At 37.9% G+C, this 15,229-nt stretch overlaps 1 protein-coding gene across 2 annotated transcripts in view; it reads right to left on the reverse strand.

The window, feature by feature from the left end:
• The window catches only part of TSHZ2 (teashirt zinc finger homeobox 2), a 234,266-nt gene that overhangs the window by 86,528 nt on the left and 132,509 nt on the right, over positions 1-15,229 (reverse strand). Inside the window, exon 2 of one of the 2 annotated variants that reach the window (XM_052787284.1) lies at positions 5,994-8,945. In XM_052787284.1, the coding sequence (XP_052643244.1) occupies positions 5,994-8,945 (2,952 nt within the window). Of the gene's footprint in view, positions 1-5,866; positions 8,946-15,229 lie in introns of both variants that reach the window. The other variant, XM_052787278.1, reaches the window with a different exon arrangement.

Raw genomic sequence — 15,229 nt, forward strand, 5'->3', positions numbered from 1 at the left:
AACCCCAGGGTCTGCTGCCCCTTTCCTGAAGGTGAGATGCTCTTGAAAAAGAAACCCCGTCCCATTTAAGACATAAGCTCTGTGCTGCACATTGTCTGTTCTACCTCATTCCTCTTCTCGCAGACAGGGTCCTGAGTTGGAGCTGCACTGGTGTAAATCCTGCACGACTCTGCTGACATGTGAAAACTAGTGTAAAGGCCTGATCCTTCCTCAGCCAATGGACCATGCCTAGATGCACAAACTGACCCAGTTCTGAACTGAGGAGCTGGGAAGAGATGGCAGAATGAGGCCTGAAGACTACAGCTTAATAATCATGAATTATCTGTTCATTATCCCAATAAATAGTGAAAAATCTCTTCCTCCTTTCCTCCTCCCATAAAGCCATATCTATAATTTTCCTCATTTTCCATCTGTGCTCCATCATATTTGCACTGAGTGATCATCCTGCTAAATTACATTATTTTTATTGAAAGGTGCTTTTGAGGGCTGGATACTGCTCACGTCTTTTCCTTTTGTTATTGATCTTTGCGATTTGATTGCTGAGGTGTAAAATGTATAAATAAGACTCACATACCCTTCCTTTGAAATCTCACTGGGTAAAAATGTTCTGCTATAGATTATGAAGGCTGTAGCATTTAATAATATCAGACACAGCAAGGAGAATGCAAGATCTTGATATCCTTATGAATACTGAATGCTTGAGGAGGTAGGTGCTATTCAAGGTCAGTTAAAATCTGGTCGAAATACTTAAAAGTTGCTATTTCTTTGTGAGCAGAAGAGTTCCTGCTTTTGGGGGGCAGGAACTGTCATATACAGTATGCTTATACAAAGCCTAGAAACAATATGGGTTGACCTAGTGGGTTGGATGCACTAATGCAATGTTAAATAATACTGATCTTAATAGCAACCTGTAGCATTCATAAAAAGCAAGTAAATCTGCACTGATGTATCTGTGCTGACACATCCTGATGTATCATCTGGCCTGACCCTGCTCTCAGGGAAGCCAAGAACACACTATTACTGGTTTTACAAGGACTATTGCTAGATTGAAAAAATGCTATCCAGGAAAATTTTGAAGATTTAAAAATGCTAAATTAAAAAAATATCCTGATCTACCACTTTGGAGAAACAGTGATAAATTTCAAAGGATTAGGGGAACTGAGGCTTCACCAGAACAGGACTATTTTGAGGGAGGAGTGATGAGTTAGCAGTTGTTCCTTGCTGAGGATGGGCTCTGTGTCTCTCCTGCAACGCAGTGGAAAGGCCAACCTATTCCTTTCCTATTCCCCTGTCTCCTCTTATGGTGTTCAGCAATTTGACCCAGTTTATCCCAACAAAAGTCTATCCTAAAATGGGACTTCCCCACAGAATTTTTTTACCATTGAGAAGTCAGCATTTTCCAACAAGTTGTCAGAAAAAAGTCCCATTTGAACTGAATAATCAAGGCTTCCATTGCAATGAACCCTCTCTTTCTGGCTGATGATGTGGTGAGCAGAACCCTCCGTTTTGTTGGTAAACTCTGCTTATAAAATCGTGGTGGACACAACTGCAGGCAGCTACGTCCCAGCATGTCTGATTCTCCTGAAAGGGTCTTTCAGCTTTTAATGTTTGTTGCTAACAAGAAATGAAAGACGAAGAGCAAGCTAAATTCTCTAAAATGTAGTTTTGGACTACTAATTCACGCAATTGTCCTTGCCCATGTAACACCAATATTGGCTAATAGTGGAACATGATGTTCAGAGCAGCTCCTACTGTTTCAGAGGGATGAGAAAATAAAATCCACAGAAGAAAAAAATCTTCTATTTTGGTATACTTAACACATACAGTTATCTACGTGTCCTATATATCATTTAACAAATTGCTTTGCAATTCTTACAGGGCGTGGTATAATGACTGATTTAAAATCACCGCATTGCTTAAACTGCATTGTTCTTCATCAAGTTGAGTCATTTTTATGTGAAGTGTCAAGCTCTCTAACAAATAACTGCTGCCAGACAAATCAAGTTCCTCATCTTAAAGCTACGGCTAAATAGTTTATAGCTTTAATCTGCTCACTGAGGTGTGCAGTCTATGACAGTAATTATAAATGCAAGGAGAAATTATAGCTGAATGCTTTAACTGCATTAGGAGCCATTTGATGAACAATCATGATTGCCTGCTCATTTTCAACAATAGAGGGCAAGTTAGTGTCAGTGCATTAGAGGATTTTCAGTTCTGCTCTGCTCTTTCTTCCATTTACCACAGAATGTCAGTTGTCTCCTATAAAGTAGAAAAAAAGCACTGTAGAAGCTTTAAACTTGATGGTTAAAAAAAGACAAAGGAGGAAACAGAGAGAAAAACTGTTTATCATTATGAGTCATTTTTTTGTTTTGCAGCAGCCTTACTTTCAAATTAGTTCATCTTAGGTAGCTGCTTGTTTACTTATCAGGGTCTTTTGAAAAAGAAATCTCCCCAATCAAGTTGGTAAATTTGACTCTATAGAGACTTATTTCTATAAAAAGTTGTAGATAAGACCACAGAGAGCCTCAGTTACCGTCCAGTTTATAGCCAATCTCACCTGACTTTAAAGTGAGAAATACAATTCTGACTGGTATTTTTTCTCAGGACAACATAAAAATTCTAATTTAGTTGAAAAAATGAACAAATGTTCTTCAAAGGTATAAGTCAACATACAAATAGCTTCTAATTAAAGCCATGTTCCCTAATGTTCATGGGTTTTCTTTGAAGAATAGCAATAAAAACAAATTTGAAGTGGGTTAAATGAAAGAGAATAGAGACGTCTGATTGTTGTATATTACACATAATTTTACATTATATTACTAAACCCATATCAGTTAGAAGAATTCAAGAAAACACCAAAGATGAATATAAACCAGACATATACGTCTTTACATTTAAGAAGAATTTATAGCAAATTTCTTATAAACAGCCTCACGGAGGTCTTAAAAATAAATCCATATACATAACACATTTTTCTACAGTAGTAACCCAGATTATTCATTCATATTTTTAATGATAGCTAACATTTTAAAATATAACCTTTAATGGTAAATTTCATTGAAATATAGAAAGTATTTTATGTATTTCTATACTTCAAGTACTCTTTCCACTGTTTTATTTCCATTTATTTCCATATATTTTCTCTATTTTTATTTCTATTTCACTACAATATCACCTAGAAGAAGTCAACGCAAATGCATACTAAGAATCTCAGTATGCTTTATATTTCTTGTTTCTAAATACTGTGCTCTCCTCTATGTTATTATTCAAATGTATACTGAATCTTAAAAATAACATGGTAAGAGTAAGTAAAGTCTGAAAATCCCTGTTATTTGATTTAGTCTCCTTGCAGATCTCAGGAAGAAACCATATGAATAAACTCTGGCCTGCACACTTCTAACATGGTCAGAACTTCAGTAGGCTTACAGCTCCAAAACTGTAATAAAATCTTTACAATGCTATCCAAAATACCCCATCATTTCATACAATTTGTGCTATCATGCATACCAACTAAAATTATAGTTCCAGATAACAGTGCTATCACTCTGTCATTGCAATTTAAATATATTTTTTCAAAGGTAGCATACAACCTGCATCTTGATATAAATTAGAAATGGATGAGTATTAAGAGGACAGCAATTTCTCGGTACCCAAAGGCAGGAAGGACAGTACCTTATTTATGTAGTTACATATCACCTGAATAATACCCGCGATATGTCTGTGCAGGTTATTACAATGCAGAAACCACTTTTTTTCCCTTGGAGATTTTTTTTTCCTTGTATTTGTTCCCCAAACCCTCAGATATAGTAACATGTTTATAAAGGCGGGTGTTTGGTTTGCCTCTTAGTAATAACATGGTGCTTTTAAGACCAAATCTGAAACATGTGTCATGTATTAAGCCATGAATATGCCAAAATAACTGTTATATTAATATATCTGGCAGATAGCTTTTGTCTGATAGTACCCAAATTATTGGTTTGCTCTAATATCTCTTGTGTGAAGACTGAATGTCAGAATCTTAATAATCATTAACTGGTGGGGAAGGAAACAAAGTATGGTATATTTTTCGTAACCAATGTCTTGTAGTTTTCTGATATTTTGTCAGGTATGTTGATTTTGAATGGTCAGATAAACAAAGAACATTTATTTGTTGAGTTCTAATGTTGGTTTAAAAATGCTAAAACAGAAACTTAAGGGTATTAGCCCTATTTAGAAAACAAACTCCTTTTGAGTTAGACAGAATTTCGTTGGCTAAAATATGGACACAGCATAAATCTAGTCAAATGCAGACAGCACGTACAAGATGTATGCAAAACTTAAATCTTATTGCACTTGAATACTGACGTTATACTCTATAGTAATAGCTTCAATTACCCATCCCAAAGTAACCCTTTGATTAGTGGTTTAAATTATTCAAAAGTAGCCCTTTTAATGGAGCTTAAGTGATGCATAGTCCTTGTGCTGGCTCTGAACACAGAAAGTGTTTCTTAAAGCTTCATGAATATTTGCAGCAAACAAATGTGAAATCTTCACACAAATGGGTATTCATCCTCAAAGTGCCTGCACCCTCAATTAGCCAGAGAATAGCCACAATAGCAGGTGGCGTAAGTGACAACTCACAACACATCTTTAATTTTGACTGTCTGACGAATTCATTTTCCGAATGTTATTCAAGTAATGAACACATTGGAGAAAATCTGAATCTGCACATGATTATTCTGTGAACAGAAGCAGAGCCTGAGTCTGCTGGAGAAATTGTTGGGAATGACTAACAGAGCCTTCCTGGAAATAAACTCATTAGAACAAAAAACTTCTATTTGGACTTTTAGTTGATGTTCTGCATATTTATTTAAATCAAGAATATTCAAGTTTGCGAATCAAGTAAAATTAAAAATGCAAAAATTGTGTGTCATCTGAATATTACATTACATGTTATAAACATTGGTTGTGGCAGTACTTCGGTTGGTGTATCTTTCAGCAAAAAATAGCAACACTAATGTAGAAGTATTCTACTAACAGGTCTTTGAAATAGTAAGCTTGTAAAAAACCTAGCTGCTTTCTCAATTAAGCATTAACCCCCCCACGTTATAGGAAAACTTGCACTGAAGTCAGTGATGTTTATGGATTGACTAGCACTCTCACCAACATGAAACCAAATATAATTAAACATCTTAAAGATTAAAAAAGGAATGATAGAGAGATAGGTTAAAATGATGCGACAAAAAAGGCCACTCACAATAGTAAGTGTTTAAGTAAGTGTAAAATATTAAAATATTTTACAAAACTGAATATCCAAATATCAACAAAAGAATAACCGAACTTCTAGATGCACACTTTTCGGAGTTATTTGTAGATTCTTGAGCTGGGTTTGAGATTATAAGAAACTTGGAATAATTAAGATTTTGTTAATTTGACATTTGAATTGTCGTCTTTTCCCCCATCAAAATCAGATTTACTGGTGTGTTAACACTGAAAGAGGTAACAATCTTTTGGTTTTCAGTGCTTTTTTTCTGCTTTTTCCATTATCATTATAAAGAGTAGAATTTAGTTGTTGCATTCCACGTTGAAGTGCATAGGATGTGAAACGATTAATTCTTAGAAACAAAAAAGAGAGTGAGAGCTGGGAAAACAGCTATTTTGAAAACAGTAATAAGCATCAACTTTTCTATATAGGGCAATGTGGTTATGCATTTACCGAGCTCTCTACTTGAAAACATTATAAAATGGATATGTACATGCAATGAGATTAATGAAGCAGGAGTACATTACGCATTTTATACTGTTTTCCTACATTTAAGAAAGTATGAATGTCTTACGAAGCCTCCATAAAATGATGTAATTAAAACTCACTATAGAGCATGCATACCTTAAGAGTTATTCTTCATCCACTTCTGCTACAAATTGTGAATGGTGTTCTGGTGACTTGCTGTGTGTTTTGCTTAGATGAAGTTTTACTGCATGTTTGCTCGCAAATGTCCGACAGCACAACTTACATTTGAACTTAGAGTCTGTGTCCTCTTCTCCAGCTATTGTTTCAGGAGATCTTTGAACTGAAACTCTGGAGATTTCTTGCTCTACCTTGGTTTGCTGCTCCACAGCCAGCCTGTTCATGTCTTTCATTTGGAAACCTAGATGAGATTCTAAGTGGCTAATGTAAGTAGATGGGGTTCGAAACTGAGACGCACAGTCGCTGCAATAAAAGACTGGATGTCCTTTGTCCATGTTTTTCAAAAACTTTGTTCCTCCGGTTTTCCTAAGTTGATACTTGACATTTGCCAACCAATGGCTGATGGTGGTCATTGACAGTCCAGTAAATTTTGAAATCTGCATGCGCTCTTGTGGGCCTAGATCTGATAATAAATATTTACCTTCAGATGTCTGGAAGAGGCTGGAAGCAAACTGAGCTTGCAAAATGAGAAGATGCTGAGGGTTCCAGTTTGACTGTCTGCCCTTCCTTTTATGCAGAGTGGAGACTTCTGTTGAGACATCCTCAAAGCGTCGGACATCTATTTCCAATTTCATAGATGGGATCCTTGAAGATGCAGCAGGTTTTGGTGTAGTAGCTTTGGGAAGAACTTTGACCATGTCAGCAATGTCAGACAGAGCATGTTTCTGAGGTGGAGAAGTACAAGATTGTGCTTGAGCTGACTCAGCTTTCTTGCCTTTGGATTTGGTCAGGTCAATAGGCTGATCATTGTTTTCAAACAAATAGTGCCTGGATACACTTGCAGGCCTTGGTGGGGTTGGAGCAGGAGATAAAACTGGCTTCTCCATTATATTTAGACTAGGTTTGTGGAACATAGAAATTGTGCTAGAGCTGGGGCCAGAGTTGGATTGAGGCTGTAAAGGCTCTGTGGCTTTGCCCAAATGATTATTCAGTACTGACTGCAGCGCACTGAGAGGGTTGACACAAGGCAGTTCAGACGAATGGTTGGCAGCAGCACAACCATTACTAAGAGAAGCTGCTGTTGGTTCCTTGAGGACTGGTTTTTCTTTTCCGCTGTCCTCTTTAATTTTGTCTTCTTCTTTCAAGGGACATGGTTCTGTCTTTTTTGGCTCCACAGAGGCTTCAGATTTGAGGATAGGTTCCCTCTCACTCTGGCTGAGTGAGGCAGGCTCAGACTGGATGCCCTCTTTAGCATAGTCCTTTTGTACCTCCTCCTTGTCATCAGTTTCCTTCTTCACTTGAGTGCACTGGGCCACATTTGCTGAGATAGGGACCAGAGGCATGACCTTCCACTTCGGAGCTATGGGCCTCAATTTATTGGTGATTGTTGGCCTGATTTGCAGTACTTGGGAACCCACAGGCAAAGACGGCTTAGTTCCTTCTGAGAGCTGATAAGCTGCATGGATGCTGGGATATGCACTCCAGCTGGGTGCTCCATTTTGAGCTTTATTGATAGCTGTTGTGACAGTGTTCTCCAAGGACTTTAAAATGTCCCCACCACCCTTTGAACCATCTTCTAAATCTTCTTCTCTGAGGTACTGGTATTTCATTGTGGGATCCAGTGGTTTCTGAAGAGTGTCTTCATAATCTTCATTTTTTACTGCTTTCTCATCTTTGTTTGCATCATCAGCTTTATCTTTCTTACTCTCTTTTTTTAGTTCAGAGGCGGGAGCTATGCATTCTGCAGATGACTTACTGGTTGATTTTGAAACCAGGCTGTCATTGGCTGGTGCTTCAGACAGGGATTGCATTTTTTCCACAGCTAAAGGATCCAGAACAAGTTGCTTTCCTTTCTTTGAAGCTGAACTTGTGACTTTCAAGAAATGGCCAGTGACCATCATGTGGGTCGTGAGCTGCTGTAAGGTATCATGGGAACTTCCACATTCCATACACTTCAAAATCTGGGATTTGCAGGCCTCAAACTGCCACGTATAGCTGGCACCATTCTGGTAGCCGTAGCGGTTGTTAGATGATAACTGCAGGTTCGCGTTCTTCTGAGGAGAAAAAGTATCTGAGAAAGACCCCGTCGTTGAATCAGGGGAACAAGGCCTGTTAACATCAAACACACGTTTCTTTGCTGGGGTGACCATTTTTGAAGAAATGGTTGGTACCGGCTCCTTCAAAGGCACTTTTTGGTAATGTTTTGTTTTTATCATATGAACACTCAGATCTTGAAGGGAATCAAAAGAGTCACCACAGAACATACATTTCAGAACTTTTTGTGCATCTTCCTTGTCCATGTCCTGGAAAGCCCTTTTTCTGGGCTTTGAGTAGCTGGTAGGTCTGTGCTTGTCCTTTTTATGGTTGTCATCTTGGTAGTGACCTGTCTCATTCATATGAACTGTTAGTTCTACCAAGGTGTCATAGGCAGCGCTGCACTGCCGGCACCGAAACCGGCTGGCACCCGTGAACACAGTTCCACACATTTTGCTGCTCTGTCTGTACAGCTGGACCGAGCTGAACAGGTTGGGTTTTGAGACGGGTCTGGAAGGTAAATTCTGCTGTAAGCTTTTTGACAGTGCGTCTTGGTGCCAATCAAAATCAGCTTTGTTCCCTCCATTTCTGTTGTCACAACTCCTCTTTTCAGAGTTAGACAACTTGAAACCCAGCCCTAAGCCTGTCCAATAAGAGTCTGACAGTATGTTGGCATAGACCGCTGTCATTTTATCCATGCAATCGTGTGCTTCATTCTGGGCTTTGGGATGGGCGCTGCTTTTTGGGTCCTGTGGCTCTCTAGAGCAAATGCTTTTAATATCTGCCACATGGTCACTACCATCGCTTAGTAGTGATTCATTTTCTGCATCCTGGTTAGATATATGACTGACAGGGGAATTCTGGTAACTGAAGTTCCCTTTCTGCTCAGGACCCACTTCGTGTTCCTCATCCGTGCCAGTGTCATTGCTGCCCTGGAGCTGAGCAGTTGAGTTGTTGTCATCATCATCTTCTTCCTCCTCCTTTATATCTTCCTCTTCCTTTAAATCTTCCTCTTGGACATAACCTGAAATGTAATGTCAATATATGAAATAACTTGTTAAAGGAGAATACTACGGTTCGAGCTTTCTAGTTTCACTATGTGTTTTCTTCACCGGACTTCGTTTTAATCTACAACTTTATTGCCTGTTAGTTCTGGAAGTGAAAAAAGCCAAATGATATCTCTTTTTGTGAAGGTTGCTGGATTTTGTTGGCAGATGATCATAATTCTTTATAACTGCCAGAGATTCTGAGTTAATAATTTTCCTGTCATGGGAGTATAATTCTAACTGTCCTGTAATGGGACAGTTGGAAAATTCATATGTAAGAATTTAAAGTTTATACTAAAAGCTTCAATTCTATCAGATTGTTTTTAGCCTCAGTGAAAGAAAGGGTAGAATTGGCAAGGAACAGAAGAAAAAATAACTGCCATAATCTTCCTGGTTCATAGCATCATCCAGGTACAGTAACCTTTTGCTATTTGATCACCTAAAAATGCACTTTAGAGTGTACACAAATAATTTATATGTCAAAATACAACATCTGAAAGTGCTAATAGGCAAAAGTGGAACTCTTTTGTTTGTAAAAGGAATGTACTGTGTACCATAAAAACAAATTGTGCTTTAGTAAAAACAAATCCATAAATTTCAGGGCAAGAACCCTTGGAAGTTACAGAAGAGTATTAGGATGTGACAGAGGTAGATCGAAGTTAACTGTAAAACTGGAAAAGTAGAACAAATCCAGAAAGATTTTCTTTGACAAATTAACTATTTAATTAATAAGATGAATACTTAAGATAAGATTGATACTGGAAGAGCTGTAAATTTTAAAATTAATTAAGGAATTCAGTTAGGGTTTTTTTCTGGCCTTATATCAGCAGTAATTCTGCCTAAGTTACAGGAGATAATCTGGTTAAGAACAGACTGAAGAATTAGAGAAGAGGATTTTTAAGGGTCAACTGGCTCCATTGCAGTCAGTGATAAATTCACAATGACTCAACATAGTCATCAATTCACTCTCAGACCCCTACAAGAAGGGAGTGGTTCAGGCATGTTTTACAAAACCCCAGTGTAATTTTTTTAACAGCCACTGCAAAGCTGTTATGCACAATGCAAGAAGATATTGAAACAATTCACTGTTATTGACAGCCACTCATCAAAACTAAATGTTGATTTCAGAAGCACAGGTCTTCGTAGGAGATATATTGATGAGCTCTTCTAGTTAGGTGCAAACGCAGAGCTGCTAACCCTAGTGACTGCACTGCAGTCTCAGGAGTACTTTGTTGTGTTTCCTTAAGATCTAGCTTTTTGTATCAGGTAAGTATGTAAAAAAAAAAAAATACCAAAACCCCCAAATCAAAGCTGCCCTTAAGAAAAACTAAGCAAAAATAAAATAAAATTCTAGTACTCGTAATTGTGAAATAACCCTAAAAGCTCAGAAAGCACAAGGTCAATGAGCCTAAAAGTGTTATTTGTTTAAAATCCAATTCCTTCCCATTTTCTGAGAAAAGCCATTTTATGGGTCTTTGAGAACTTGGCTTATTTTGCTCCCTTGAATTTGGTACTCCTGCACAAATGATATCCTTTTAGCAAATCAAAAGGGATGGGCCAAAAAGGTAGAAGCATTTTTATTAATATATGGACAAAGACTTCCACAGTTTTTCTTCAGATATGTGTTTCAATTTTTCAATCTATCTGCATGTGTATCTCACCCCTTTCAACACATGTTTACCATCAAGTCAGAGATGAACCAGGATTAGAGGAACTGTTTCCTGGATGAAGCTGCAGTATAAGAAGAGGGAAATGATGGCTAAGAAACCCACGTGAGTCATCTTTCCTACGCCCTTCCCACTGTCTTAGGACCTACACAGATCACACTGGCTTACAGCTGGGCTTGGCTTACTCCAGGGGTGATACCAGGCAGCTTCACAACCCAGAGGCAAAGATAACAGCAGTGGCTATGAGCAAATGACCTGGACATCATTTTAGCCTAACAAAATAATAATCACCTAGTAGTAGGAACACTGTGCTCTTCAGCAGATGCTTTCAGCAAAGAAGCTAAATATTAAATAAGAAGTGTTAAATACTAAAAAATAAGCCTTTTAGTGTGTTGGGGTACAGCAAATATTAGTAGCCCCATTTACAGATGATCAGACTGAGGCAGGCGGCAAAGACAACACGAAGAACAAAATATTTTTTTCTCCTCCCTAAACTTTTTCCCTAATAACCAGATAATACTTTCCATGTACCCCTTTCTGAGCTCGTATGTTTTTCAAGGGGACAAGGAGAATGGAGGGACATGGAGGCGGCAAAAGCTCCTACACATCATGAGTAGTAACCTTGTTAAACAAGCAGCACAAACTGATGAGCAGGACTGACATGGTTCTCGCGGTGTTAGAGATACTGTACAGCGTAGGTAGCGACGCTGGCCCCTTGCCAGGATGTATCACAGTGCCAAGCATATTACATAGAGCAAAACAAAAATAAGGAGGGAATCCAATGAAGGAATCAGACAAAACAGACAACAAATAGCATTCACACAGTTTTGGGTCAGTGCAAATTTGATTCTCCATTTCAGCACCAATTCTTTGAACACTATTAACCCATTTTTCACCAGAGGGTAATTTTTTCCTTTGGAAGATACATACAGTAGTTTCTTCCTCACAATATCCTTTGTCCTTCTAAAAGGATTTACTAGGAGAAGCAGAAGTAGCAGACAGCTGCACATCCCCCACAATACAGATAAAATTTTCTGCTTAATTAGGCATTGACATGTTTACTATAACCTTTACAGAAGAGTAACTCGTGCCGAGAAATCCTCTTTTTTTTGTGTCTGTACAATCTTATGAAAGTAGTAGAAGTAACTTATTAGAAAGCACCATCAAAATTTCACAAAACCATCAGTCAGGTCCATTTCAATGGTTAAGAGTTCTGGGCAGCTTTGAAAACACATTTCAGTATCCTACTTGTAAAACCATTTTTGTTTATGTAAATGATTTAAATTGCTGTGGGCATTTTAAGGACAGTGGAGACCTGTGCAGACAACCTAGGGTACAAGAAATGCATGTGTCCTTCCAGCAGTGGTTTTTAGAAAGATTTCATTGGACATGAAGTTTGATATGAACTGATGTAGCTATTTAACAGAAATAACATTAATTTAAGTGGACTTTGCATTATTTATTTTATAAGGTAATGGTGTCTTAAGCCTGCACACCCACATGCTTTAAATGCAGTGTCTGTAGTAAGTAGCATAATTTTTGCATGTCATACTGATGTCCATATAATAAATTGTTGAGTGACCTGTTCTCTTCCCACCAGTTCTCCCCTAGGCTTATTCTGACACTCCAAAAGTCTGAGATGCTTGTATATAGCTGTCTCACAGGAAAAAAAAAAAAAAATTAAAGAAATCCAAACTCAGTAACCAGGTGAATGCTTCCACCTTTTCCCAGATGAGAATTTTTCCCACTGAAATTAAACAGGCCCAGGCAGAGATGTAGGATGGGCAACGTGCAGTCCTGAAGAAGCGGGGGACTGAAATTTCACTATCATCTTGAAAACTGGACAAAACCCAGGAGCTTCAGAGCAGTGAGTGGAAGCAATTTCTGGCTTCCTAAATGGAAATACAGTATTTGTATTAAATACAGTATTTGGCTCGTCAAAATCATGACATCAGTAAGGATAATATTATCATATGGATAATAATCATAAATACATTCTAAATTGTTTTAACTTTTTTCTCTGCGCCTTTGTGATTGGATTCATGGTAACGTAAGAAACCTGCTTCTCTAGGACAAGGGTTGCAATAAACAGCTGATTCTTTATTCTTCAAAAGATAACATTTTCTTAGATATATCTAGCATATTTCTATGGAGTAACTAAAAGAAAGCAGGTCCAATTAATATACCCTCAAAACCTCTTCTTTGAACTTATGGGTCTAAAACCATCCACATCTTGAAGCCTTGATCCTACTATGCAGACAGCACTGAGCCAAGCTCCCAGTGATGCTGAATCCAGTATTGACTTTCAGGCCCTCACACCCCTGAATAACCTGTAATTTGCACCACGTTATACATCACTTCTAACCTTGAATAGTAGTGTGAATACATCTTTTTTTTTTTAAACTGTTCATTCTGACTGTTAACTTTTCCACCAGTGGATGCTATTTTCACTCAAATTTGCTCTTTTTCCACATAGAGAAACATTTCTTAAAATATACATGTTTCTTTCCAAGACTGGAAAATTTATTTTCTGCCAAGAAAAGGGACAGTGAATCATTGTCCAGAACAACACCGCTAATCCATGTAAGACCCATGCACCATCTGCACTTCTTCATATATATATCCCAGTTTTACTTGAAATAACATCATTAGCAGAGCAGTCTTGCAATGCTATAAGGTGATCTTGTTTCCTTCTTGTTTGGCTTCAGCTCAAACATCTTTTTGTGTTTGGCAGAAACTGTTTCTTTCTCTGAAATATTTCATGCAGATAATGGATAATGACCCCTTCTCATTCCTTTTTCTCAAAAACGTCTAACTACATTAGCTACCCAAAGTCAAATCTTAACCTGGCTCTTTGTAGAAGTTCATACCTATAGATTCATCCCAGTTTGAAAATCAACTGAAGAGAGAAATTGGCAGCTGAGGAAAGAAAAGTCCCTACTCTGTTGCATAACTCTTATATCAAAGACATTTTGGAATTTAACAGGATTAAAACCAATGCAACACCCTGGAAATGCAATGGAGTTTCATGGAAAGATCTCTCAAAATACAAAATTTGTAATACAAGAGTGAATGATATCATTTCAGAGCTTTTTAGGCTACATTAAAAATTGCTGTACCAGGGAAAAAACTTCCTGTTAAGTTCTGCAAGATGGAAAGAAAACACAGGGAAAGGTTACCATTCTCATCACGGAGGGAGCAGAGAGCATCTGGCTCTGAATCATGGGTGTCAGAGACGAAGGAGTGTCTCTGTCATCTGGTCTAAACTTCCTGGTAGTGTGAGGTTTATTTCTAAAGCCATGTGCACCCTGAGGAAGGTTTTAGATGTTCTCAAAACCTCAGAAAAGGCTGAATTTGCTCAATTGCCTTTTTTCTGGGAGGCCAGTTAATTATTTTGGATAATGGGAAATCATTTGCACTTTTTGCTGCTATTACTATTTACCATCACATCCAAACTCAGTTTGCAGTCGTTCGGTATGGAAGTTTTGATCACCACCCTAGTGATGCAATTTTGTGTCCAAAATAACTTGTCATCTCAAAGGAGAGATTTTTCTCAATGTTCCTTTGCCTTTTTTTTTTTTTAGAACTTTGTTTTTCAAATAGTTACAGCAGCTGACACTAGGGCATGAATTTCTGCCTTTTGCAGAGTAGGAAAAGAAACATCCACTACCATCCACTGCTGGAGGATAGAATCAACCTCTGTGGTGCCAAGCCTGCAAGCCACTGCAGCTTAGGAGCAAGGAAACTTGGAGTGGCTTCTGCCATAACTGAATTTTAACACACAAAGGCAATTCCACGGAGCCATAACTATTATTTATATATGATGCTGAAATGAAGCAATTTTGGGCTTTCATTTTGTTGTACTCTAATTAGAGTTGTAATATAAAGTTTTCTATTAAATGTCCAATTTTCTACTGGTTAAGAAGGCAAAATACCCCCTACTTTCATTGGGACTTTTAGCAGCACAAAGGAGAACCGATTATGTCTTTCGTACATTGCATCCTACACAGTTATGAGTCAAATGAAAATGATCGGTGGCTGGAAGCATATGTGCAGGGAACTGGCTTTTGAGTGACCCATAAACTCAAAGCAAAACCAATAATAAAACAGGAAAAAATCCCCAAACAAAAGGAAGACTGCAAAAAGAGAGGTGAGCTGATGCGCTCTACTGAGCTGAGAGTCCATAGCAGGAACAGACTTATTATGGAGCTTTTTCTTGAATAATTTTCCTTAAGGATTATGTTGTTTACATAGTCAGTTATAGCACTGTGAAAAAAAAGCAACTTCAGTCATATTTGCCTTGCTCTGGATTCAGTCAGTTTGAATGACTGAATTGCTAGGTGCTAGCTGTTGCAGAAATGGATTTAACCACGTTCAGCGCCAACAGTTGAAGTTCCTTACGTGAGGGCTTACAGTGTAAGGGAATAATTTGTCTTTGGTTAAAAACACATCTGTTTGTTATTTTCTACAAACCCCTGGCACTTACAATTTCATTGTTTCAACCAGCTGAAGGTGTTTAATATTCTCCAGATTGTATTTTCAACCAACATGCTTCTAATGAAAGCTATGAATCGTTGCATCACTTGAATGCAAAG

This window comes from Harpia harpyja, chromosome 1, assembly GCF_026419915.1.
Source record: "Harpia harpyja isolate bHarHar1 chromosome 1, bHarHar1 primary haplotype, whole genome shotgun sequence".
Taxonomy (NCBI): Eukaryota; Metazoa; Chordata; class Aves; order Accipitriformes; family Accipitridae; genus Harpia; species Harpia harpyja.